This window comes from Lemur catta, chromosome 4 (assembly GCF_020740605.2).
Source record: "Lemur catta isolate mLemCat1 chromosome 4, mLemCat1.pri, whole genome shotgun sequence".
Classification (NCBI taxonomy): Eukaryota; Metazoa; Chordata; class Mammalia; order Primates; family Lemuridae; genus Lemur; species Lemur catta.
In genome coordinates, this window is record NC_059131.1 from 4881101 (window position 1) to 4905196 (window position 24096).

The 24096-nt window shown below is 42.0% G+C and overlaps 1 protein-coding gene across 4 annotated transcripts in view; it reads right to left on the reverse strand.

The window, feature by feature from the left end:
* LOC123636575 (P30 adhesin-like) overlaps positions 1–24096 on the reverse strand; it is a 108194-nt gene that overhangs the window by 53869 nt on the left and 30229 nt on the right. For 3 of the 4 annotated variants that reach the window (XR_006734613.1, XM_045548988.1, XM_045548990.1), the window contains exon 2: positions 3053–3178. The exons of the other annotated variant lie outside the window; for it this stretch is intronic. Coding sequence is in view for 2 of the 3 variants with exons in the window: in XM_045548988.1 (XP_045404944.1) it covers positions 3053–3113 (61 nt within the window). In the remaining variant the exon portion in view is untranslated. The remainder of the gene's footprint in view (positions 1–3052; positions 3179–24096) is intronic. 4 annotated transcript variants of the gene reach the window in all.

Consider the following 24096-nt stretch of genomic DNA (forward strand, 5'->3'; position numbering starts at 1 on the left):
CTGTGCCATTAACCAACCTGTCTCCATCCCCTCCTCCCACCCTTCCTAGCCTCTGTCATGCTTCCTTCTACCTCCATAAGATCCACTTTTTTAGCTTCCACATATGAGTGAGAACAGGCAGTATTTGTCTTTCTGTGCCTGGCTTATTTCACTTAACATAATGACCTCCAACTACATCCATATTTTTTCAAATGACACAATTTCCTTCTTTTTTATGTCTGAGTAGTATTCCACCATGTATATGTGCCACATCTTCTTTATCCCTTCACCCATTGATACCACGCAATAACTCCACCTTTGCTTTTCCTCAGGGCTGGGGTGGATATTGAGGAAGGGAGAAAGTGCACACTAAGCATGGTGCTTGCTGTCCTCTAGCACCTCAGGGATGTGGCTCTAGGAGCAGAGGAAAAGAAAGCTGGAACCCAGCTGGGGAAGGTAGAGGAGGACCACCCACGCTGCAGGGGGTTTGAGCAAGGACAGTCCCTCACATGGGGTCTGCCCTGGCTGCTTCCCCACGTAGGAGACGGTGGTACTAGGTGTACCAGTCACCTTCCCAGACACCTCTGAAGCCAGATCAATATTCCCCATGAACACAAGTGTAAAAAAATATTAAAAATATTAGCAAATAGAAATCATCAATATATAAAGAGAATTATTTACTATATGTGGAGTTTATTCCAGGTATGCACAAGAATGTGCAAATGTTGAACATTTGAAAATCAATATAATCTGCCATATTAACAATCTAAAATAGAAAAATACCAAGATCATATCAGTTGTTGCAAAAAATTCATTTGACAGAATTCAATAGTTATTCATGGTTAAATCTCTCAGAAAAAAAAGGAATAAAAGGAAACTTCCTCAACTTGATAAAGAATGTCTACAAAAAAATTATAGTTAACTTTATATTAACTGGTGAAAGACTGAATGTTTTTTTCCTAAGAGTGGGAACAAGGCAGGGATGTCCACTCTCACCACTCTTATTCATCATAGCATTGGCAGTTCTAGCCAACGCAATAAGGCAAGAAAAAAAAACAAAACACATACAGATGAAAAAGAAAGAAATAAAACTATCCTTATTTGCAGATACTATGACTGTTTATGTAAAAAATCACAAAGAATCTAAAAAAAAATACCTTCTAGAATTAGTAAGTTCAGCAAGGTTGCAGGATACAAGATAAATATTCAAAACTCAAATATATTTCTATATACTATCAATGAATGTGTGGACTCCAAAATTAAAAATACAATACTATTGACAACTGCTCAAAGATTAAGAAATACCTAGGCATAAATATAACTAAACATGGAGAAGACTTATAGGCTGAAAACTACAAAAAACTGATAAAAGAAATCAAAGACGATGTAAATAAATGGAGACATATACTGTGTTCATGGATTAGAAGTCTCAAAATACCAAAGAAGTCAATTCTTCCCAAATTAACCTGCATATTATCAAAACCACAGTGATATTTTTGGCAAGTATAGACAAAGTTATTCAGAAATTTATGTGAAAATGCAAAGAAACTATAACGGCTAAAAAATTTTTGAAAAAAGATGTATGAAGTGGTAGGAATCAGTCCACACAATTCCAAGACATTACATAGCCACGATAATCAAGGCTGTGTGACATTGGTGGAGGGATAGACACACAGGTCAATGGAACACAATGGAGGAAGGACCCAGAAATAGACACACACAAATATGCCCAACTAATTTTTGACAAAGGTACAGGAGCAATTCAGTGGAGAAAGGGGAGCCTTCTAAATAAATGGTGCTGGAATAACTAGACATCCATAGGCAAACATTCCCAAGTATCTCCAAAAATCTTCTAGAATTAATAGCAAGTCACAGGACACAAAATAAACATGCAAAAGTCAATTGTATTTCCATGATTTCTTCAGCCTAAACTTCACAGCTTATACAAAAAAAATTAATAATTTAAAATGTATTATAGGTTTCAGTGTAAAACAGAAAACTATATAATGTACAGGGAAAAATATAAAGAGAAAATATTTGGGATCTTAGGCTAAGCAAAGATTTCTTAGACTTGACACCAAAACATGAACTATAAAAGGAAAAATTAGTAAATATGGATATCATCAAAATTAAAACTTTTGGTCTATAAAATAACCTGTTAAGAGGATAAAAAGGCAAGCTAAGACTAGGAGAAAATATTTGCAAACCACAGAACTAAGAAAGGACTACTCTTTAAAATATATAAACAAGTCTCAAAACTCAACAGTAAAAGAAAAAAAAAGTTAGAAAATGTACGAAGGACATGAACAGACATTTTCACCAAAATGGACATACAGACAACAAATACACACATGGAAAGATGTTTAGCATCATTTTCTATCAGCGGAATATGAAGTAAAATCACAACAAAATATCACTACTTAATCATTAGATCAGTTAAAAAACACTGACAACACCAAATGCCGCCGAGGATATGGAGAAACTGGATCATTCGTACGTTGCTGGTGGGAATGTAAAATGGTACAGCCACACTGGAAAAAAGTTTGGCAGTTTTTTAAAAAACTAAACTTGCAATTACCGTACACTCAGCAATTGCACTCCTGGGCAATCCCAGAGATATTAATATTTATGTATTAATCGGGTCAAGGGAACATGGAATCCTTCTGGATTATTTCTTACAATAGCATGTGAATCTACAATAGTCAGAAAATTAAAAGTTTACTAAAAATAGTATAATTCTCAAAAACACAAAGATTTACAGGCTGGATATTTATCTTTTTCTTTTCTGTCTCCCCACGCCTCACTGCCAGAATGCAGTGACAAGAGAGCTGCGGTGTGGTACATTTTCATGACCTGTGTGTCCCCTGCAGCAAAGCAGTGCCTCGTGGACAGTGGACGCTCAGATCTTTGTTGAATAGGTCAAGGCAGGGATAGCAACTGCAGAACTGCAGAGAGACTTTCCTAGAGCAGGTATGCCAGGGTGAAACCTAGCAAAGAATTCCACAGGGCGGGGCCCTGCCCACACTTGCAAACACGCCATATACCTATGCTCCACGGTTGCCAGGTGCCTTACCTGGCTCTGCTCCTGAATTCCTCAAGACACCTGGAGATAATGCAGACCTAGTACTTGTCATCCCAGTCCTGCCTTATGAGGCATGTCATCGGGCTTGCCTTTTCAATACATCATTAAAGTTGTATCCTATAATGAAAACAATAACAGCTGACAGTTATTGAGCATTTCCAAGGTGCAGGCTAAATTTCTGAGTACTTTTTATCTATTTTTTCGCTGAAAAAAAGGCATACAACTCAGTAATCCTGATAATCTTCATCCTAGGTAATTGAGGTGAAGAGATATTAAGTAATTCACTGAGACTTAGAAACCACCAAGTGTTTGATGTGATGTCCAAACTCTGCAGTCCAACTCCTGAGCCCTTTCTACCATCCCGGTGCATGGCCTCTTGTAGAACAAGACTGACCCCTGCCATTCACAGCAACAGCAGGGGTTGACCTCCGTAAATCTCGCTCTCACGTAGAGCATTAGATATTTCAGTAGAAGTCATTTGTACACTGAATGTTGACAGCCTAGCCTTCCCTCCCCCACTCTCTTTTTTTCTATTTTTCCAGCCCTCTTTTGACAAGAGCTATTATTTAACAGACAATTGTTCATTCTAAGCATATAGACATACAAAAGGAAAAAAATAATTTTGTAAACCACCTGAAGAAACTAGAAAAAGACTGTCTACCTAAGGCCAGGAAACTATATAGAGTTATAAATTTTTCCTTATTCTATTTTTGTAAATAAAATGTTTTAAAATTGTAATGTCAATTAGTAGTTTCTCATTTCATAGAATTTTATATTTTATGATATTTGGTACAAATGGCCAATCAGTCCTAGGGGTCAACAGATGTCAGTAAAGCCATTTTATTGTTATAGGAATTTTTAAACGTTCTTTATTACTTTAAATACCCCACCCCTAGTCTCAAGACAGTGAGTCCCAAGGAGCGCCCTTTGTTTTCTGAGAGGAAGGGAGGGCAAAGGGTGACCGCTGGGAGGAAACATACTGAGAAGTAAAGAAAGAACCGAATTGTTCCATATGAAAAGTCGAGTGAATAGATGCTAGGGAAAGATCTGGAAGAAGGACGAGGCTCAAGCTAGCAAAATGCAGAGGCTGCCTGAAGAGAAGGGTGTGAGGAAGACAGTTTTGAAACAAAGAACTTGGCCCCGCTGCTGTGCAGAGAGAGCACCAGGAGGAAGAACAGAAATGTTGGAGGAAGATTTGTTGGAGGAAGATTTTTTGAGGTTTCACCATATGGTGTGCAATGGAAACCATGTTCTGGGTCTCCCCGTAAATTCCATAGTAAAATTCCCATCTTCAAAGAGTTACCTAGAAAGTTCAGAAGCTTGCTACAGTCCGGTAACAAGAAATTTCAGATTGTAAGGCACAGGCAGGAATGTCTATTAATGAATTTATTAATTAAAAAACTAAAACATTTTGGTATAGATCTCAAGAAAATTGGTTCTATTTATTTGGAATAACATGAAATTTAAATCTAAGCTATGGTATCATTTATTACAGCTCATTCTCATTTAACTTTCTTCTCAAGTTTTTAAATAAAAGACCACCTCGCAATGCTGTACTAAGATCTACATTAATGGATAGTGATTCATAAGAATAAACCCATAGAAGCCACTGAGGTGTTCAGTGGGAGCCCATGCTGACTCCTGGGCCTGGCCCTCCGGGCTCCCTCAACTCTGTAGCTGTCTGGCCCCAGGCCAATCAGGTAAAGAGCTTGCAGGCTCTGCCAGTGCAACCAGCAATGCCAAGGTCAACGGACCACAGCAGAACCAAATGCAAGGAACAGGTTCTACGCAGAGCTTTAACGACTCTGCATGCATTAGCTCATTTGGACTTCTCAGCACATCATCCTATGACTCGGGCTCCCCATGCAGATTAAGAACCTCACCGTCCTCACCGCTGGTGAAGTGAAACTGGAATCCAACCTAAGCCACCCTTTTTCCTAATATCCCATGTTGCTTCCTAGATGACTCAGAAAGAGGAACTGAGTCACTGGGCAAGGCTCAGTGTCACTCTGTCCTGATTTCTCCTCTGGAGTAGTAAGTAGCCACCTGCTGCAAGCTCCTCTCGGGATGATTGGAAATGTCACTGGGCCACTTGCCACCAAGTCACTCTCAAATGGATTAAACTTGAATAATTGGAAGTCCATCACGCTATCCATTGCGCCATGGGCAGGACATGGGCAATATATATAACCTGAACTTTTGCACCCCTATAATAAGCTGAAATAAAAAAAAAAAACTTGAATAATTGAAACTATCTTTCTGTTAGTAGGAGGGAAAACCCTCCTCAGCTAGTAGTCGCCCCAGTCACTTGGGCAATTGCTTGTTCAATACCAACTGACCGATGCCCTCCCCAGAATACCGAACTGTGAATGCTAAGTCCTTTGCATTTGAATGTTCGTTTCTTTTCAGCTACTTCTCCAGGGGGAAAGAGATTGGACAACAGGGAGCAAAAGAATAAGAAAAATTCTGTACAAACAATTTAATTTTCTAACAGACACATCCACAGAGTTTGGGTACCAGCCATATTTTTTTTTTGATGATCAATACCATCACCTGTAAATACTTGCGTAAGAAGCTGCTGTTCCTGATTTGGTCCTTTTTCTATGAATCTCAGCAAACTATTCATTCTTGGCTACAAGCAAGGCCCCAAGTTGTTTTCCAAAGCTAGAGCTATTGACATCCACTAGTCATAAGTCGATACTGACATGCAGGTTTTGTTTCCTAAGAATTTCCTGATGGAATTCTGCCTCTGCGGCCCCAGTTCTTTGAATATGCTCCAGTCCGGTTCCGTTTTCTCCCACCCAGGGACAGCGAGCGCGTGACATCCATTTCCAGCGCGGAACCACCAGAACCAGAGAGCAGCGGCCGGTGGGCATCTCCGTCACTGCTGTGTCCTCCCAGGCCACTCAACATCAGGAAAACACACCAGTCCTGGGATATGAAAGTTCTCTGGAAACTGTAAGTTGCTGTACAAATGTGATATATTATTATCGCAAACATAAGGATAATCTTTCTCCTCCACACCCCATTCTATACCCCATGTTCTCCCGAAATCCTCACCCAGCCAACTCCCCGGCGCCACTGTCAATCCGGGCCGTGGATGGAAAACAGGCGGGATTGCGTTTTGCCATTTCCACCACGTCCAAACAGCTTGTATGAACCCAGCGCACTCACTCATGAATTGCTTTTTTGTATATCACAAACATTTCGGTTTTGCCGTTATAGAGAGACCATATAACTTAATGTCCAAACTGCTACCGTTTTGAGAGTGAAAGTCAGTGTTGTAATTAATTATTCACAGACTTGAATCCATAATGCAGACGACGCTGAGCAAACCAGGACCGTGTGGTCACACTGACTGCAGCCACTCCAGCTCGGTGCACGCACTACTTTACAATAAAGAGATAAGAGCTGATTAATTCTGCGGCTTAATGTTTTGTTTTCTTTCTCATTACTTGGCATTCATTATGCAGGTGTATCTAGAGAAGAGAAAACTCTTCTGTGGTCATTTCCACTGTTTTTATCTCTTTGGTCAATTGTTTTCTATGTGAGCTAGCTCCTGTCTAAATTGCACCACTTTCTATTTCTCTTTGCCAATACTTCTTCAATTGTATCTTTTTTTAACTGATGTAGAAATGTTATACTGTAGGTGTTTTTGGAATCATGTCATTTCCATTGGGATGGTATCTTTTATTTTAAAAAACCTAGAGTTGCTATTTTGAGATCTAATTGTATGACATTGAATATGCTCATTGCTCATTTGTTTTAACGAGAGCATCCTTAAACTCGGGCTTCTGGGTTAGGACACACCTGCTTGGAAACATTATGTTCCAGCCAAAAGTGTAGAAGGGAGAGAAGAGGGAAAAAGGCTGTCAAGCGTCACACGAGAAGGTGAGAGAGCAGGTGCATCCTCCCCCTGCGGACTGTGCGGGAAGCCATACCTGGATTTTAGACTTTGTACATGATAAAGGGAATTTATGTTCTATGAAGCCCACTTTCAAAAAGCCAATTTGGTGAAGAACAGAAAATAAGATGATGAGAACGTCATTGAGAAATCCAAATGGAGACTAGATTTGGTGAAGAGTAATACATTTATGAGAATAAAATATAGACAACAATTTCAGCCACAAAGGCCGTCAAATGAACCAACCAATGTGATTTCACAAGCTTTTGCACCTCCCCACCCAGCCCCTAAAAAGATCACAAAGGGATGAGACACTTTATGCCACATGAACAAATAGAATGCCTCTCCCTGAAAAAATTGCTTTGAAATAACTATCCTTACTTATATTTAAGCTGAAACTTCCATTAAGGTAGGTTTGTTTTTTAATTCCTCTCAAAAAAAAAAAAATGCGGCAAGGAAAGTAGCATATAAAACCAGAAAAAAATGTTGGCAAAAATTTTTAATTACATAGGAAGGACATATTCAAAAGACAGAGCTCTAAATAGATAATACAATTTCAGCCATAGTAAAAATGATTTACACACACACACCCCCCATACTGGGCTCCGTCCTCGAAAGACTAGAAATGAATAAACCCAAATATTCATCATGGTTGCCCTTTTCTTGATGCTGGAATCATAAATTATTTTTTCTTGGATCCTTTATACATTTCAGAAATTTCCACACTTTCTGCCATGAGCATACATTACTTTTAAAATACTTTATTACACAAAGAAACAAATAGGGAAAAAATAAGAGCACCTAAAAGACTAAAAGCTCCCTGAAAGCTTTTTAAACAAAAGGTCTGAGTAACAGCATTCATCTACTTGCCCTTCTCCACCTGCATCCCCCTAACTGAAAATCTTTGATATTTTTTAAATTATGAGAATCCCATACACCATAGTGTCAGGACATTCCCATAGTAACTCTGCAAACACTATTAGATCTGCAAAGGCGGGTTAGGTGGCTTTGACCAGACACCTTCTGACAGTGCTGGGTAGGTTGAAGTGCAGTGTCACAGGCTCACCACAGACAGCAAAACCCACACACGCCTTCTTGAGAACTACCCAGCTGGCTCTCAAGGGCCCTGTGAGAGAGGACATGCAGTCATAGTCACAGGCCCTGGTCGGTCACACGCATCCTCACGGGTGGAGAACTGAAGACGCCGAATGCGAATCCGTACCAGCTACAGGGAACAGGCGCTCTTTTCAAAGCCCCACACAAAGTCTTCATACTAAGAGGGACATGCTGTCAGAACAGGCACCACCATTCCCCGAGTGTTCATGCATCTAGAAGGATTCAGAATCTGCTTGAATTGGCAGTTTCTCCAAGTCGTGAGCAATATCCATCCAACTGTGTGCCACGTGCTGAATTCATTTTTGTCCGTGGAACAGCTGAGCCTCTTAAATTCCAGGAAGCAGTTAGTGAAGGGTTTCTCCCTCCAGCCTCTGCCCCCACTTCTGTTTTAATGATAGACACAGACAGAAGGAAGGCAAAGTGACAATGCAGCTCCTTTGTCCAAGGAGAGAATAGCCACAATAATGTCCCTTTGCAAACCTCCTTGGTCTCCCAGCATTAATGAATCTCATTAGTATGTGCAGGTGTGTGACCTCCGACTCCCACGATTTTGATGCACAGAGGTCTTGGGGAGAGGATTTCATTTACTGGAGGGGATGCCCTAATCAGCAACGTTCTCCTCCTTTGTTGATAGAATCGCCGTTAGGGCAAAGCTGCAAATCTAACGGGCGCTGTGTTTTCCTTCCCCTGGCTCTGCTCAGCCCGGGCAAAGATTCCACACCCCACCGTCCCCAAAGCAGGAGCTGTATAGATCAGTTGTCTTTAAAGTGCTTTGTTCTGTTAGCTAAAATTGACATAATCAGACTGAATGGTATGGGGGGCAAGTTTTAATACCCATATTGTCAAGATAAATAGCTATAAGATCACTAGGTCAAAATTCCCAGCAAGAGGGAGGGTACATTAAAATCTAGTTCTGGCAAATATTCCGGGCACTGATTTCTAGCTGTGCCATTAGCTTTGCAAAGAAGCACAAATGTTCAGGAGAAGTCTATTCTCTACAACACACGTCCCTTAACACACATCCTCTGTGCTTCTTGTTTGGTGCTTGTCACATACTCTTTGGACCTGTTAATCGTATTCCCTGCATGCATGTCCTCCCGGGAGACTAAGATCCAGTTTATCTAACTGTGCTTTGTAATCTCCTTGCATACATAGTGCATGCACTGTACTTAGGTGTGCATTGATCTTTTACATTAAATATTACACGTAGGAGAACACAATGGATGAAAATGTTAAGTAGCATGGCTTAACAAAAACATCACAGGCTTTACAGTCTGAAGACCGACTTATAACTCACAAAACAAGTCACTGTAGTTGCTACTCTGAGAGAAATTGGATTCCTTGTCTGTAGTTGCTACTCTGAGAGAAATTGGATTCCTTGTCTGCAAAAGGGGATAATCGCCCTTTTCTTGCAGGATTATTGAAATCTCTGAGGTCACAAATGTGTGTCACGTTAAGTGATAGCTGTGGCTATTACACTGCATTTCCTAGTGGATATAAAGCTTCTTTTCCTTATATAAAACTTTTTATTACTTATATGGTACTACCTTTTTTTCGTTCAGTAATTGCTTATTGTTTTATTATTATTTTTAAAACACGAAAATAACTATTTGAGAAAACCCCTGTTGCCTGGGCTACTGTGGGATGTGGATACAAACAGAAGTCTCTGCCCTCTGGGAGCTGAGACTCTTAATGCAGAACCCAGTCTCACGTGACACAGGCGTCTAGGGCAGAAGCCAGTCGTACCAGAGGAAGCACCATGCCCACAGCGAGCCATCCGCAAGTCCTTGTCTACTAAGTCAAGTGAAGACAAGGACAATGAGGCCATGGTGTGTGACTGGGTTTGTAAGAGACGCGGGGAGACTGAGTCCACAGATAAGTGAGAGAATGAACGGAGGGTGCCCAGGGGCCCCAGTGGTCAGTAGGTGGTTCCGTGAAAGGCGACCAGCGTGCGTATCAGCCTCAGAAAAGAAAGACTTAGGGCTCTGCGATGGGTATTCCGCCTGTCTTTCCTAGGGCTAGTGGTGGCAATTATTTTACTTATTTCAGCCTTGAACTCTACACAGGAGACCTCTCTGGTTAGCTGAGCTTGTTCAGAACTGTCTCCCAGGAAGGAAGATGCCCATTGGCCTATTCGGTGTCCTTCCTTCTAGCACAGAATAACAAGAGCTGAGCCGGTGTCTTGAATTCTGGATACGGTGACTCAGGCCTGAGTAATGAATGGCCCCACCCATGTGGGATGGTGCCCTGGCACGGTGCCCTGGGAGGCCAGAAACCTGGTTCCGGTTCCAATTCTGCCACCCACCAGCACACCCAGGCCCAGAACTGCTCCTGGACCAGGTTATCTCTTCTCCTCACCAAAGGCCCAAAATCTACTTGGAACACCCACGAGGCAAGGTCCAAGCACTCGGGCCTGCAATAGGGAGACAAGTGCTGCGTTAACATGAGCTATTAGTGGTAGTACCGCAATTTTTATTGTTGTTGAGAGGAACCAGTAATTTCTAGCACTCAGAAGCCCCAGTGCAAGTGCAAAACGGCAGCTGCACCTCGAGGGCCCGGAGCACGAGATTCCAGGGCTGGGCTGTCTTTCCTGCCTGTCTCTGTCTCTCGCTTGGCCTGGATGCCCTGTTCTCTCTGACCTTCCAGCTTCCCTGTGCTGTTCCCTCTGCCTGCAGCCCGCTTCCCTCTGTGGGCCCCTGGCTGATTTCTGCTCATTCTTCTGAGATGTCACTTATCCAAGAGGCCCGTCTGAGTCTGGAAACCTTGCTCTTCCTGCTGTGCCTGCCTTCACATCACTGCTCCCTCTCTGGACAGCAAGCTCTGTGAGGACAGGGAGATTAGGTAGGGTTCTCTGGAGAAACAGAACCAACAGGAGAGAGAGAGAGAGAGAGAGAGAGAAGGAATTTAAGGAATTGGCCCACAAGGTTTGGAAGCTGGCAGGATCTGCAGGAGGACAGGCTGGCAGGCTGGAGGCCCAGGGAAGAGCCAATGTCATGGCCTGAGTCTGAAGGCCACCTGAAGGCACAATTCTCTCTTCCTCTGGTGACCTCAGTTGTCTTTTTATTTTTTTCCTTAAGGCCTTCAACTGATTAGATGAGGCCCACCCACATTATGGAGGGTCATCTGCGCTACTCAAAGTCTACTGATTTATATGTCGCTCTCATCTGAAAAGACCTTCACTCACTGCAACAGCTAGACTGGAGTCTGACCTAAGCATCTGCGGGATGCGGCCCAGCCAGCTTGACAGGTAAGATTAACCCTCACAGCAGCGGCCGCCCTTTCCCTCACCCTCTGCTGCTGTCACTGAGCACAGGACTTGGCACTTAGGAAGTGCTCGATAAATATTTGTCAAATGAGTGAACGGATGGACGGATTAATGGCTCTATGTAATCACTTAGAGAGAAACTATCGTATTACAGAGATAATCTGTTTTAAATATTCGTGTTTAACTGGTTTGGGCACAAAACAAATGGACTTTTGAAAAAAAGCATTTGTTCTATTTTGAGTCTTCCCCTGTGGACCCCAGAGGCCAGCAGCGTCCATGGTCCAGGCCGGCCTCCCCTCCTGTCCTGGCTCGCACCCCAGTACAAAGAGCACCACTCTCTGGAGGGCACCGTAGGAAAGGGCAGGAGACACTCAGCTCCTGCCAAGAAACAAGCCACTGCTCTTCTGCCGCAGGAAACAGCCACGGCCGAGAGGAAGCCACTGCAGGTGTCTGATCCAGGGCCCCTGTGTTTGTGCGCATTCCCATGCATGGGGAGAAACAATGCCGCAGACCGGGCTGGTCAGTGTTTTACAAGTTGTTCGGAAAACACACTTGTAAATGTCTGATCAGATACTTTATATGCATGTGAGTCAAATCCAAAGTGCCCCCAAGCCAGTCGGGGATGGTCCAGGTTGCACAGAGTTTTCCTCTGTGTTCCTCTTGTGACGTCTTAAATATCGTACAGGATAAGGGTTGGGACCGCAGCCGCTTACCACCCAGGGAATCCCATGTTTGCTCCAGGATATATTTCAGACCAGAGAATTATAAAATTTATAAATTGGCAGGAAAGCTGAGATCATCCAAACACAGGATAAAGTAGAGGCCCAGGGAGGCCAAGTTTGGGTTCAAGGTCACAGGGCCAAATGGTCCTGGAGCCAGAACCAGGCTCCACTGCTCCTGCCCTGTCTAGAGACTTGCCATTTTTCTGTGGTTTGTCATTGGTCAGGACAGGCACAGTCTTTCCTGGACTAATAACAGTAGCCAGTTGGACTATAACTTGCAAAGACAGAAAAATGCTTTCTGGTCTAAAATTCAACTCACAGTTTAGATCAGAGATAAATTCCATGATTTCCCCCTTGCCAAAACCAGTATTTATGGCATTTGAGTGAGCAGTAAATTACCAGTTGCAAGCAAAAAATGTGCTTTCTACATGTTCACAAACATATCATCACCTCCAATACTGCATCACTATAATACAGTATATGGCAAATTAGCTTGTGATATTTGTGGTAATTTAATCAACTGTCTAATATGTATTCTACCAACGCATGGACATGACTCATAATTACAGTGTATTGATTCAAACAAACTTCATATTAATGAGCCAACAAACCATTTGAAAATGAATGTTAGCCTTATCTCATATGTACATGTTTATTTTATAAATTTATGAATGTAGGTTGCTGTTTAAATGTGCAAAAATACATTTATCTTTTCAAAAATTCCAGTGACACCTAGCTTCAGAATAAGGCCCCAAAGCCTATAAGGGGATAATATCCATTTCAGAGCCCCATTCATCCAACTCACTGGGACAAAATTTTCTGAGATCAAAATATCCTGGGTTTCATAAACTCAGTTTCCTAAAAAACAAAACTCATACGCATGCATGAGGGCAATTAGAACGTTTTTGGCATCTGCCCAGTAGGTAAGCAGTTGACTGTGAGGTTCACGCTTGAAACATGCTAAGACAAGGCGTGTGGGAAGTGAGAAGGCCGCCCTTTCTGTTATTAACACGGGTCTGTTATGTCAAAGGAGAGTGTTTTCTCCACGCTCCAGGAAGGCCTCACTGAGCAGCCTCTGGCCTGTGTGGCATGAGGCCGAGTGAGTCGAGCCGAGGATGAGGCGTGTTCTCCACCTGCAGCTCTGACCCTGGAGGTCGTGCTCAGCGCAGATTCACTCACGCTCTTCCCGCTCCTCTTGTGCGGGGAGGACACTGTGTGGCCTTAGAGACAACTGGGATGGTGAAAGGACAGATGCCTGAGGTTTGAGCCTCCTGGCTACTGTGCCACCCCACCTCACCCAGGTGGCAAACTCTCTCTTCACTACATTTGCAAAAGAGTCCCTACTAGACACTTCCCTAGTCAAAGCAATTCTCCAGACACTGTTGATTTGCTAATCAGCCCACCCTCTTTCTCAGCCCTCTTGATTGTTTTTGAATTAGTTTGGTTGACCAAAAAGAACAGGAATTTCACACTTAGCTGCTTTGGCATTAACATAGCTAATGGTGATTCCCACAAACCCAACTGAGGCACAGAGAGGAGCAGAGATGCCATCTCACTTGTCAATAAATACCTCTGATGTTTGCAGGAGCACCTCCCCATGGCGGCAGGGCACCGAGGGAGAAAACTCAGGCTTCTTCTCCAGGTGGAATTCCTAACAAACTCCATCACTCAACCAAAGGGAACAATCGGTGTTTCTGTGCGGGAATTCCTTCTCTGCTTTTTGCTCAGGAAATTTATGTTTTTCTGAATCCCGAGTTCTAAGAAACGTCAGTTGTGAAAATAGGAAAACCAGATTATTACAATGTTTCTGCAAGAAATGGAGTGAGCAATCAAGTCATCGTTGGTTCAATGGAAGCCACTGATTCAAGTCAAAAGTAAGAGCAAGAAATGCCATACGTGTAGTCCAAGGTTGAGGTCAAAGTTTCTAGGAACCAGATGGGCACAGAGCTGAGACGCAGCATGATCTAATCAGTTGCTCTTGCTTGTAGCTGTTACCGTGTTGTCTGAGAGTGTGCTCGCCCTGTCTGCTGCTGTGTGCTTTGATTGCAAATAAAATAAATATTAATACCTTCATACACTGAATATACCTTACACAAATCCCATGAGTGGTGTTCAAGAAATAACAAGTTTTGGAAGCAAAATAAATCCTTAAATTGTCAGTAGTGATACATGATGCTGTTCACTTCTGTTAACCATGCTAGGAGATCCCAGTGTTACATTATTTGAATAATACCCTATAATATTCTCTAGTGTTTTCCAATGTTTGAATATTTGCTATAGGCTACAGTTCTTTGTAAATATTTTAATAGAAGAAATACAAAGATAAGACAACAATGTTGTTGAATACTACATGAAATCAGAAATTGGAATAAAATTTGTTTTTGTTTTTTTTTTATTTCAGCTTATTATGGGGTTAAAAGTTCAGGTTATCATAAATTGGAATAAATTTTGAATTTGCAACAGTAATATTGATTCCAAAGGCTAAACCAAAATCCAGGCAAGTAGACAAAATATTTTCACTGTTAAAAAAGAAACAAGCAACATGTACCCTCATGCCCAAATTGAAGGTGCTTTTGAATGCACATTTATAATTTCATCAACTTAACACAAAATGAAAGAAAATTGTCTGCATCTGCAATATTTGTTACAAAACAAACAGCGAGACTATTGCTGTTTTAAAATGTTATCTTTAAGAATGGCAACTTGTAAATATTAAATATTTATGATAATATCTTAGCATTTTAATTGATTTTATTTGGTGTACATTTTGTGCTAAAGTTTTCTTCTTTTCATGGTTTCTATTATCACATGCCTCAATCAAAAAGAAATCACTTTTGCAGTTAGCAAAACATGTAATCTTGTCACAATACATCAGTTCATAATACTAATAAACCACACACTTATTATTATAGATTTTGCTTACACAAAGCTTCTAAAACTTCTAATATAGCTCTATTAGGGGAAAAAATGATTTGCTATTTATTGTGATCACTCATAATTTAAAATACACAATTAAATATCACAAAAAGACAGACTAACTTATGATTTAGGAATTCCCTACACGTCCCAGAAAGTCCAATTACTCATTCTTAAATCCCAAATATTAATATTTCTTGGGAGTGTGGAAACACTAGATATGATGGTTAAGAAAGAAAGAGGAAAGATTAAAGATTTGCAAGGTAGGTTTTGGCAGATAGAAAGTACAATTTTTGCCAGATAACACTATCCAGCATTGTAATAAAAGTTAATATAAAAAGACATCCAAGTTTAATACAAGATGAATAAAGTTAATAAAATGAAAGCCACATTACTTTGATGATATAAAAATACAAAGGTAAAATGTCTCTTCCAATGTGTAGTACTTGTTTAGAGCTAACTTCTATTTCACTTAGAAACATGTAGAAGAGGTGATTTCTATCGATAGTAACAATAATAATAGTTTAAATAAAAATATCAATCCTTAGAAATTTAGGTTCTAAACTACAAAATGCATTCTTTTACTCTAAATCATTGTGTATACCTTATCCCTTGATATTGGTGGAGAGAAAAAAGGAAAAAAGCAAAGAAATAGAAAAGAGGCAATTCTTATATAATCTCATGGAAAAGTATATTTCCTTGAAAACTGTTTTTGGAGAGAAGCCTCGGTTCTGAAATAATTCAATAAAGTAAACATCCTCTGAGCTATTCCTAATTTATCTTTACTTCATGGTGGTTGCAGATTGGACTGTCTAGGAAGCAGACGCTGAGGCAGAGTTAAGAGTGTATTTGGTTTTTAGGGAGTAACACCCACTAAGGAAGAAAAGGGAGGGAGCAGGATTGGGCAGCGGAAGCTGGCAGATAGCAAGGACAAATGACATGATCTAGGCTCTGCAGGGAGACCTGGGGCAAAGGTCGCCTTTAAGGGAATCCCATGTTGGGCATAGTTGGCAAGGTCTTTGTCCCTCCTCTCTGTAGGGGCACTAGCTGGGGCCACCCTGAGAACAGCATGTCCTCAGCTGCAAAGCTGAGGCAAACCTCCAGGAAGCTAACCACACTCCCTGCAGCAGGAAGCAAGTCCAATTTTTGAACAGAAATCCAAACAGCACAACTCTGTATCCTCCATACAGCAAATATGACCAAAAAAACAAAAATAAAAAGTCAGTAAATATTGACAAGATTTTCCGAAAGCCCCATCTTTAACTTTAACGTAGTACTTTTGTTAAAAGGAGTAATTTATGTAATAGATGGAGTAGGTGTTTACAATTTGGAGTCAGGGGCATATCAAAAAATGCACCCTGCTATTAAGTCAGTTACGTAAACAGCCAAGTTTCAGTGGAGTCTCATATTCCTCTCTGTGAACAACAGAACTAGAGTAACCACTTCAAAAGTTTCTCTAACAAGTATCATGTAATTATGGAAACTTTTTAGGAATTAGAACCACTTTGGGTATATGTGTCATAATAAAGTAGCAGAAAAAGTAGACATTGAAGCAGTAAGTCACATTTGGGGGTATTAACTGATTCGCTGATTCCAATATATTTAAATTTCTTACTAGAATGGAAAAGTGTAGGAATGTTGGCACTAGATTACTGACATCAATTGGTGTACAGCAAATAAAACTATATATTTTCTCCATTTCTTCCTGGGGTCATCTTATATTTGCAAAGGCTCTCAATGAGATAATAGTCCAGATTTATAAAGGGGACTCTCCATTGTCACCCTGAAATTAAATAGAAACACAAAAACTGCCCCCACAATTGCCTAATTGCAGGTGCAATCAGTAGCTGGCAGGTGCAATTAGACAGGACCCCTCATTCACAGGCTGTGAATGACAGATTAGTCAATTATTAAATAGCAGACACAATGATTTTCACATGCAATTCTGAGTTCAAAGTAATTCAAAGGCTCCAAAACTGATAAATAATGGGATAGACTCATGAAAAATTTCTTTCCCAAACTAATTGTCTGTCATTACAAAAGAAGAGATTGATTTGATTCTTGGCCTTACTTGTGAACTTGGGTTAACAAAAGAGAGCAGTCCAATCCCTGCTTTACCCCAGACTTCTTCAGAACCCTTGAAGAAGGAAAAATTCAGGATCATCTTTGACCTTTTAAAGCTACTTCTGGCCTTAGCAGACCTTTAGTACCCTCCCCTCAAAGCTCATACCATTGGCGCTAATCCAAAACTTGTCATACATGCATCATTTATTCAACAGAAGGCATTAAGAGCTTTCCTTGTGTCAGGGACTGAGATATAAGGGTGAATCGGACATGGTCCCTGCCAGGAGCTTCATGTGCTCACAAGACATATAGACTTATAAATGTACAGACGCAATTAGATGCAATAACTGGAGAGGTGTGAAGGCGGGGACAGCAGACGAGGAGCCTCACCTGCCTCAGGTAGACTGGGAGGACTCCCCAGGGTGGCAGGGCACTGAGTAGGGTCAGACGACAGGCTTCAAAGCAAAAGGATGCGTGTTCATTTGAGAGTGTAATCACCCATCAATTACCAAGGATAAAATGCCATCTAATAATAGCATATTTCATTCCACAAATTGCTTTAAAAAGAGTAACTCCTTTTTTAAAGATTATTCTTCTGTATTAGTAAGGGTAAACCAAATGCTTTAACAAGTAAACCCAAACATATGTTTGACTCTAATGCCACGGAAGTCCATTTAACAAGATAATAGCTTTCAAGCCAAATAATCAATAAGTTTTATTAAACACAAATAGACTATGTGCTATAAGAGACAAAGATCATCAGCCTGAATTTACAAAAAGCAAAATGCTGCCTACAAGGGACATATCTTCATATAAGGATATAGAAAATTTCAAAGTAAACAAATGGAAAAAATATATACTATGCAAACACTCATAGAAAGAAAGCCATTGTGATTACAGAAATATTAGACAAAATGACATTTCATTATGATAACAGGATCAATCCAACGAGAAGACAACCCTAAATTTGTCAACACCTAATGATATAATCTCAAAATACATAAATAAAAAAATTAGCAGAACCAAAGGCTAAAAATATAAATAAATCCTCAATCACAGTTAGAAACTGTAAAACCTCTCTCAGTAACTAAACACCTCTCTCAGACTAAAAAAGAAAAAAAAAAAAAAAAAGAAAAAAACAGGCAGTCATAAATTTCATCAGTAGAGATGCTAGAATTGTGACCAGTGCAAATAACATATGACAAAATTAGCATGTATGGAGCAGTACACCCAGCAACCATCAATATACATTCTTATCATGTGCACTAACTCTAGGGCTAGCAGAGCCCTACTCCTAAGGTGTGACGTATTTGGCACCTCTATTGAATGGCCAAAGCATTCGATGAGGTCCATTGCCTTTGGCTGGATGGAACTGGAACATCTCCTAGACCTGTGTAAGCTCTAGGAATTGCTCATCTTACAGTTTCCCAGTCCTTTTGCCTGATACCATGGAATTTTATACTCTGCATATACAGATAAGTCACCAGCGAGAGAATCAAGGGCAAACCAACGCAGACCCCTAGCACTCTTCTCCCTCTGCCCCACCAGCTCCAGCACCTCCAGCTCCCTGAGCCCTGGGGTCTGTCTCCTCAACCCAGCAACACCACCATTCTCTGCTCAAAACCCGAACCTTACACTGTGTCAGGAAAGTGCCCCCACAGGGAACCCAGGGCTGCTGTTTCCCCTCATTTGTTTCCATGTTCTGTAGTCTGTCCTCCAGGGCCTGAAAAGAGTTGTTTCACATAGTTGATTCAATTTTCTACTTGTTTGTGGCAGGATAGTAAGTTTGGTCCTCGTCACTCCATCACGGCTGCTTGTTTTATTTTTTAATTCTTTAACAATGTTTTATTGGTCATTGATGTGGGCGGCCTCAGTGAGCAGTCTTGATGGAAGTGTTCCTGTCAAATTTCACCATTCACGTACTGTTCATTTTTCATTATCACTAAGAATATACTTCATCTTTGGGATGCCATATATGGATCGATGCATGCACGAGTTTACAAAGAGCAGGAGTTCTAGAATTCTGCAGTGGTTGAATTTAGATCTGAACAGGAACTTACACGGTCTAGTCCAACCCCTCATTTTTAAAGGTGGGATAGAAACTGACTAATTGTTCATCAAATCTGTTTCCCCTTCTTCCTGGCCCAAACTGGAATACATTTACCAGCCTCGTGTGCAGTTAAGTGTGGCCGTGTGATTGAGCTGCAGCCAAGGAACTGTGAACAGATATGATAAATGTGTATGAAAAAGCGCTTCCCACAAAATCTTCAGTTCTTTTCTCATCCACCAGTTCATGGCAAGGATGATGCCGCCAAAAGGAGGGCAGAGCTATGCAGTGGAGAGATCCTTGATCACTGAATGACCACGTGGAAGACCAGTGAGCAGCAAAACACCCGACTGCCCTCTGTGCAAATTGGAGGTTTTATGCTTTACATTGTTAAGCCACTGGGATTTGACAGCAGCGACTGTGACCTTAACAGATGCACAAGTGGAAACTGATGCCCCGGAAAGGAAAATGACAGTCCATCCATCCAATATTTGTTGTCACACCAAAGCTGTTTCCATACTGGTTCTGTAGCAAGGGCCAAGACTATACCTGATGTCAATCACTTTTGGTACATACAATAGTCCCTTCTTAACGTGGCTTTTCATGTTGTATACATCATACGCCAGTAGAATACGATGAAGGTAAAAAGGCCCATTCAGTTTTTCACGTGCCCTAAAATCTCATGGGCAACCAGTGACGATCTCCACCACCTTCCCGTAAACAGATCTGGCCAAACACGTGAAAGGAAAAAAGATCTTCCTCATAAAAACTGACAGGGAGTAGATTGGTGACTTTCTTAGTGGTAGCTCTTTCCCCAGTAAATTTTTAAGAAGAGTAAATTATGAAGCCAAGAAAATAAGCAAGTACTTGGTTTACATAACCATAAGAGATTCTTGAAAACAGACAATTGGACAAGAGCCACCAAGCACCTGTTGTCTCATGTCTCTCCTCCTGACTATTCCAGGCAAAGGGAAATCACGTCTCATATAGGAAGTGGTTTTCTTCTTCCTACCACCTACGACTTCCAGCAGCACATGCTGCCACCCCTCAGTATCCATAGGGGGTGGTTCCAGGACCCCCACATATACAAAATCCTCAGATGCTCAAGTCCCATATATAAATTGGTATAGCATTTGCATATAACCTATGCACACCCTCTGTGTACTTTAAATCATCTCTAGATTACTTGCAATACCTAATACAATACAAATGCTATGTCAATAGTTATTACATTCCATGTTTTATTTGTGTTCCTTTTTATTGGTTTATATTCGAATGTTTTTGATCTGAGTTGGTCAGTTGAATCCACAGGTATGCACTCATGGCTATGAAGGACCCACCGTACTACACAAAGACCTTGGCCATGTAATTCAGCCTCTGTGCCGCTTATTAACCTATTGCCCTACAGCTCCAAATCTGCCTTTCTTTGGCCTGCTTTGTAGGACTCGAAGACTGTCAGTGTTCCCATCTGAACAATGGGAGATAATATTGACACTCGCCTCCTCTGTGTCAAAGGACCACTTGAAGTCCAGATGCTGTTGACACCAGTGTTTCTCATCCCGTGTTAACAGCCACCTCTGCGTTACTCTCATCAGTATGCGCAGCCTGGTGATGGGAAACTGTTAAATGTCACTACTTTTCCCACAGCAGGGAATTTCTGTCCTGGAAATATGTCATGCCCTGGTAATATACAGTCATATGGAAATAGGAAGCTGGCAAGCACTGCTAGTCTGTCCCCCAGATCAGCTGTTTTCTGGGCCCTTCTGCTTTTGCAGCTGCCCCCAGCACTATAAGTCATGTGGAAAGTCCACGCTTGGTGTCAGTTCCACAATGGGAAGAACGAGGGGAAGGAAGGAAACGCTTCTTCAGCCCCTCTGACAGGTGTGGGACTCTAGCGGGTGTAGGATGGTCTGCTCTCCCTCCCCTTCTATTGAAATAAACTCTCAAGCCCTGTCATGAAAAGGTAAAGCTCACATTGCAGTATCATTTCCAGGGACATTTATACACCACAGCTCAAGGGTCAGGTGTGGCCATGAGTATGAAGTTGATCAACCGAACTGTGACGAGGCTGACTGAGCCCTTCCCCCAAGTAAGTCATTGTCAAGGCAAAGAAGCGCAGGTGTGTGGCTTCCTGTGGCTGAAATGACTGGCCTGGTGGGGACGAGGCAGTGACGTGTGTGCAGAGGACATCTCGAACCACAAGCAGATCGAGCTGGGGCCACGTGGCCCTGGAGCTTCCGGCTGGCCAGTCCCAGGCTCCCAGGCTCAGGGACCCTCTGCAGAAAAACAGGTGTGAGGGAGTGAGGGCAGTGAAATGGCCTCTATTGTTTTCATAACAATCCCTTCTCATTTTCTATACTGCAGCCTCCAGTCCATTAAATGCAATTTCCTGGCATCATCCAACTTTGAAAGGCCAGATCAAAAGTACGGAGCATCCCAGCTGTGTGGGCCTCATTCAGACCGAACATTAACCACAGTCCTTGCAAATAATTTATTCCATTTGAGACATGGAGACTGCCTGTATGCTTCCTCTCTGTGGGATTGGCTCCATTGTTCTCCCTGCACTCCAATTGTGAACACATTTCCTTCATGCACTCATCTCCCTACCACAAAACAATTCTGTCCCTGCCTGGGTTTACACTTGTCAGCCACAAAGACAGGGACAGCCTGGTGGACCTGGGAGATCCCACGAGGCTCAGACGGACAGACTGGCTCTGCACGGAGAATCCCTTTCATTCCTCACGTGAGACGACTATACAGACAGGGTTTGAATTCACATTTGAGGAAACACAATGACTCAGAAAGCTGACTTTTCTAGCAATGATCACATTTCAAGCTTGTATTTAAGGAATCTAAAAGAGAAGATACAGTGTGCTTGGTATACAGTAGGTGATAAATAAATGGCAGCAGATTCGAAGTAACGGGGGTAAAAGGGAGCACCGGATTGAGGCAAGGACCCTGAGGGTGACTGCAGCACCAAGCGATGGTTTCTAGCTGCTGTCTCGCTCAGAATCAGCGCTCTTTCACCCTTTGTGTTCACAATCACACTCGTTACACAGTTTTCTGATGCCCGTAAAGACGCCGCAGAGGGACCACGCTCAGAACTGAGAGCCGCAGTCCAGAGTTCCATTCCCTTTTCCTCCCAAACCGGCTCAAGTCCTCTAACTGCTCTGGGGCCTGTCTGTTAAAATCAGCAATGGCGGCTCTGATCTACCTCCTGCAGGGTGTGGCTGGAACCAAATGAGATCAGGTAAAAAGAGGCTTCAGGAAAGGTAAACCACTAAGCAAAAGGAAGAGGTTGTTTTCACGAATTAAACAAGATGGCCCAAAAGTGGATTATTTTGGCAAAATCTGGGCCAGCTAAATAAACAGAGCTCTCCACCAGACACGCCGGTGATTGCTCTTGTCAGACACTTCATGCAGCTGTTTCAAGACATGACACTTGTGTGTGTCTGTTTCAAGACACGACACTTGCGTGTGGTTGTTTCCCTACGACAAGGCCAGTCAGTCACAGGCCAAACTTCTCCATAAGCAGCAGGTGCATCTTCCACTTCCATTTCCCTCCCAGCATCTTTACCTCCAGATCAGGTAAACTGCATCCTCTTCCTCCGATCTGCCTCATTAGTAACAAGGAAGGTTTATCAGGACTTACAGCCGCTAAGAAACAGCAGCATTTCCATGGGGGTTTCTCAAAGAGCCCACATATGCAGAACCCAAAGGAAGAGGGTTATAATGGTAGAATGATGGGCAGTAGGGCTGATATTTTGGACCAATGAACTGCCCGATCTCCATTCATGCTATCAGCACCCTACTCCTCCAAGAGCTCTGAATATGGCCTCACTTAAGGAGAAACTTAGGGTTTGGCTGCTGTAACAAAAATTACTGCCATCTGAAATACTTTCATAAAAAGATCCTTCTAGAATTAGGCAGCATAAAATAAACGGTAAGAACAATGACAACAACAGAAGAAAAGATTATCAAATTTTTTTTTTGGAACCAAGAAGCCAAAGCTTTGGAATGCCCAAGTCTCAGACCCCCGACCTCAAGTGATCCTCCCTCCTCAGCCTCCCACATGCTAGGATTATAGGCATGAGCCGCCGTGCCCGGCCAAATGCCCAGGTCAAACCCAGTAGGAGGCAGTGGAAGATGGTAGGGTCTGGTTCCCAGACTTGCCTTGCTCACGTGCCTTTAGTGTGCTGTGCCAAAAGAATTTTCTAATGGTTTCCCTTATTAAGTAATTAGGTTATAAGCACTTATGTCCTAGGAAGTTAGAAGGTATTTGAAAACTAATACACAAATTGAAAGTAAAGATAACATTTTCATTTCACCCCAAAACAGTCACTTACTAACCGTCATGCATCCTCTGGGCCCCGTACAACTTCTCACTCAGAATGGACATGGCTACTCTCATTTCCTGTCTCCTGCTGACTTTTCTGTAACAGGGGCTTTTTGCCTTAGCAACATTTGAAAGTCCAGTTTTGAAGGGTATGTCATTAAAAGGAGTGTAGGGTGAGCCAATATTGAAACTGTGAACTATCTCAAGCTAGCAGTTCACAACTGTCAGACAGATACTGAATCTGACAGATATCACTGTGTTTTCCTAGAAAACTGAAAATTTTAAAATAGACCGCAGGACCTGTCTGAGTTCACTATGCTACCTGGGGGTGCCTGGGAACACAGACTGAGAAACAGGTTTAGTGAAGACCCCCTGCACTGGGGAGTGGGGGGCCTGGGTTTGGGTCCCTGATGCTGCCCCCAGTGAGCTGTGTAATCTTAGACCCAGCAGCAAACCTTCCTCGGCTTCAGTTCTCTAGTTACAGAAGGGGGGTGGGAATCCCTGAAATCACAACTTACTCTAGAATTCTCTTCCCAAAAGAAGTAACTCCAGACTAATTCACACATATTGACCATCAAACTATGCTCCAGTTCCCCAAACCAGTCCACAGATCTCATTCAAAACAGAGACACGAGCTGTGCCCACAGGAGTTCTGATTCAGGTCT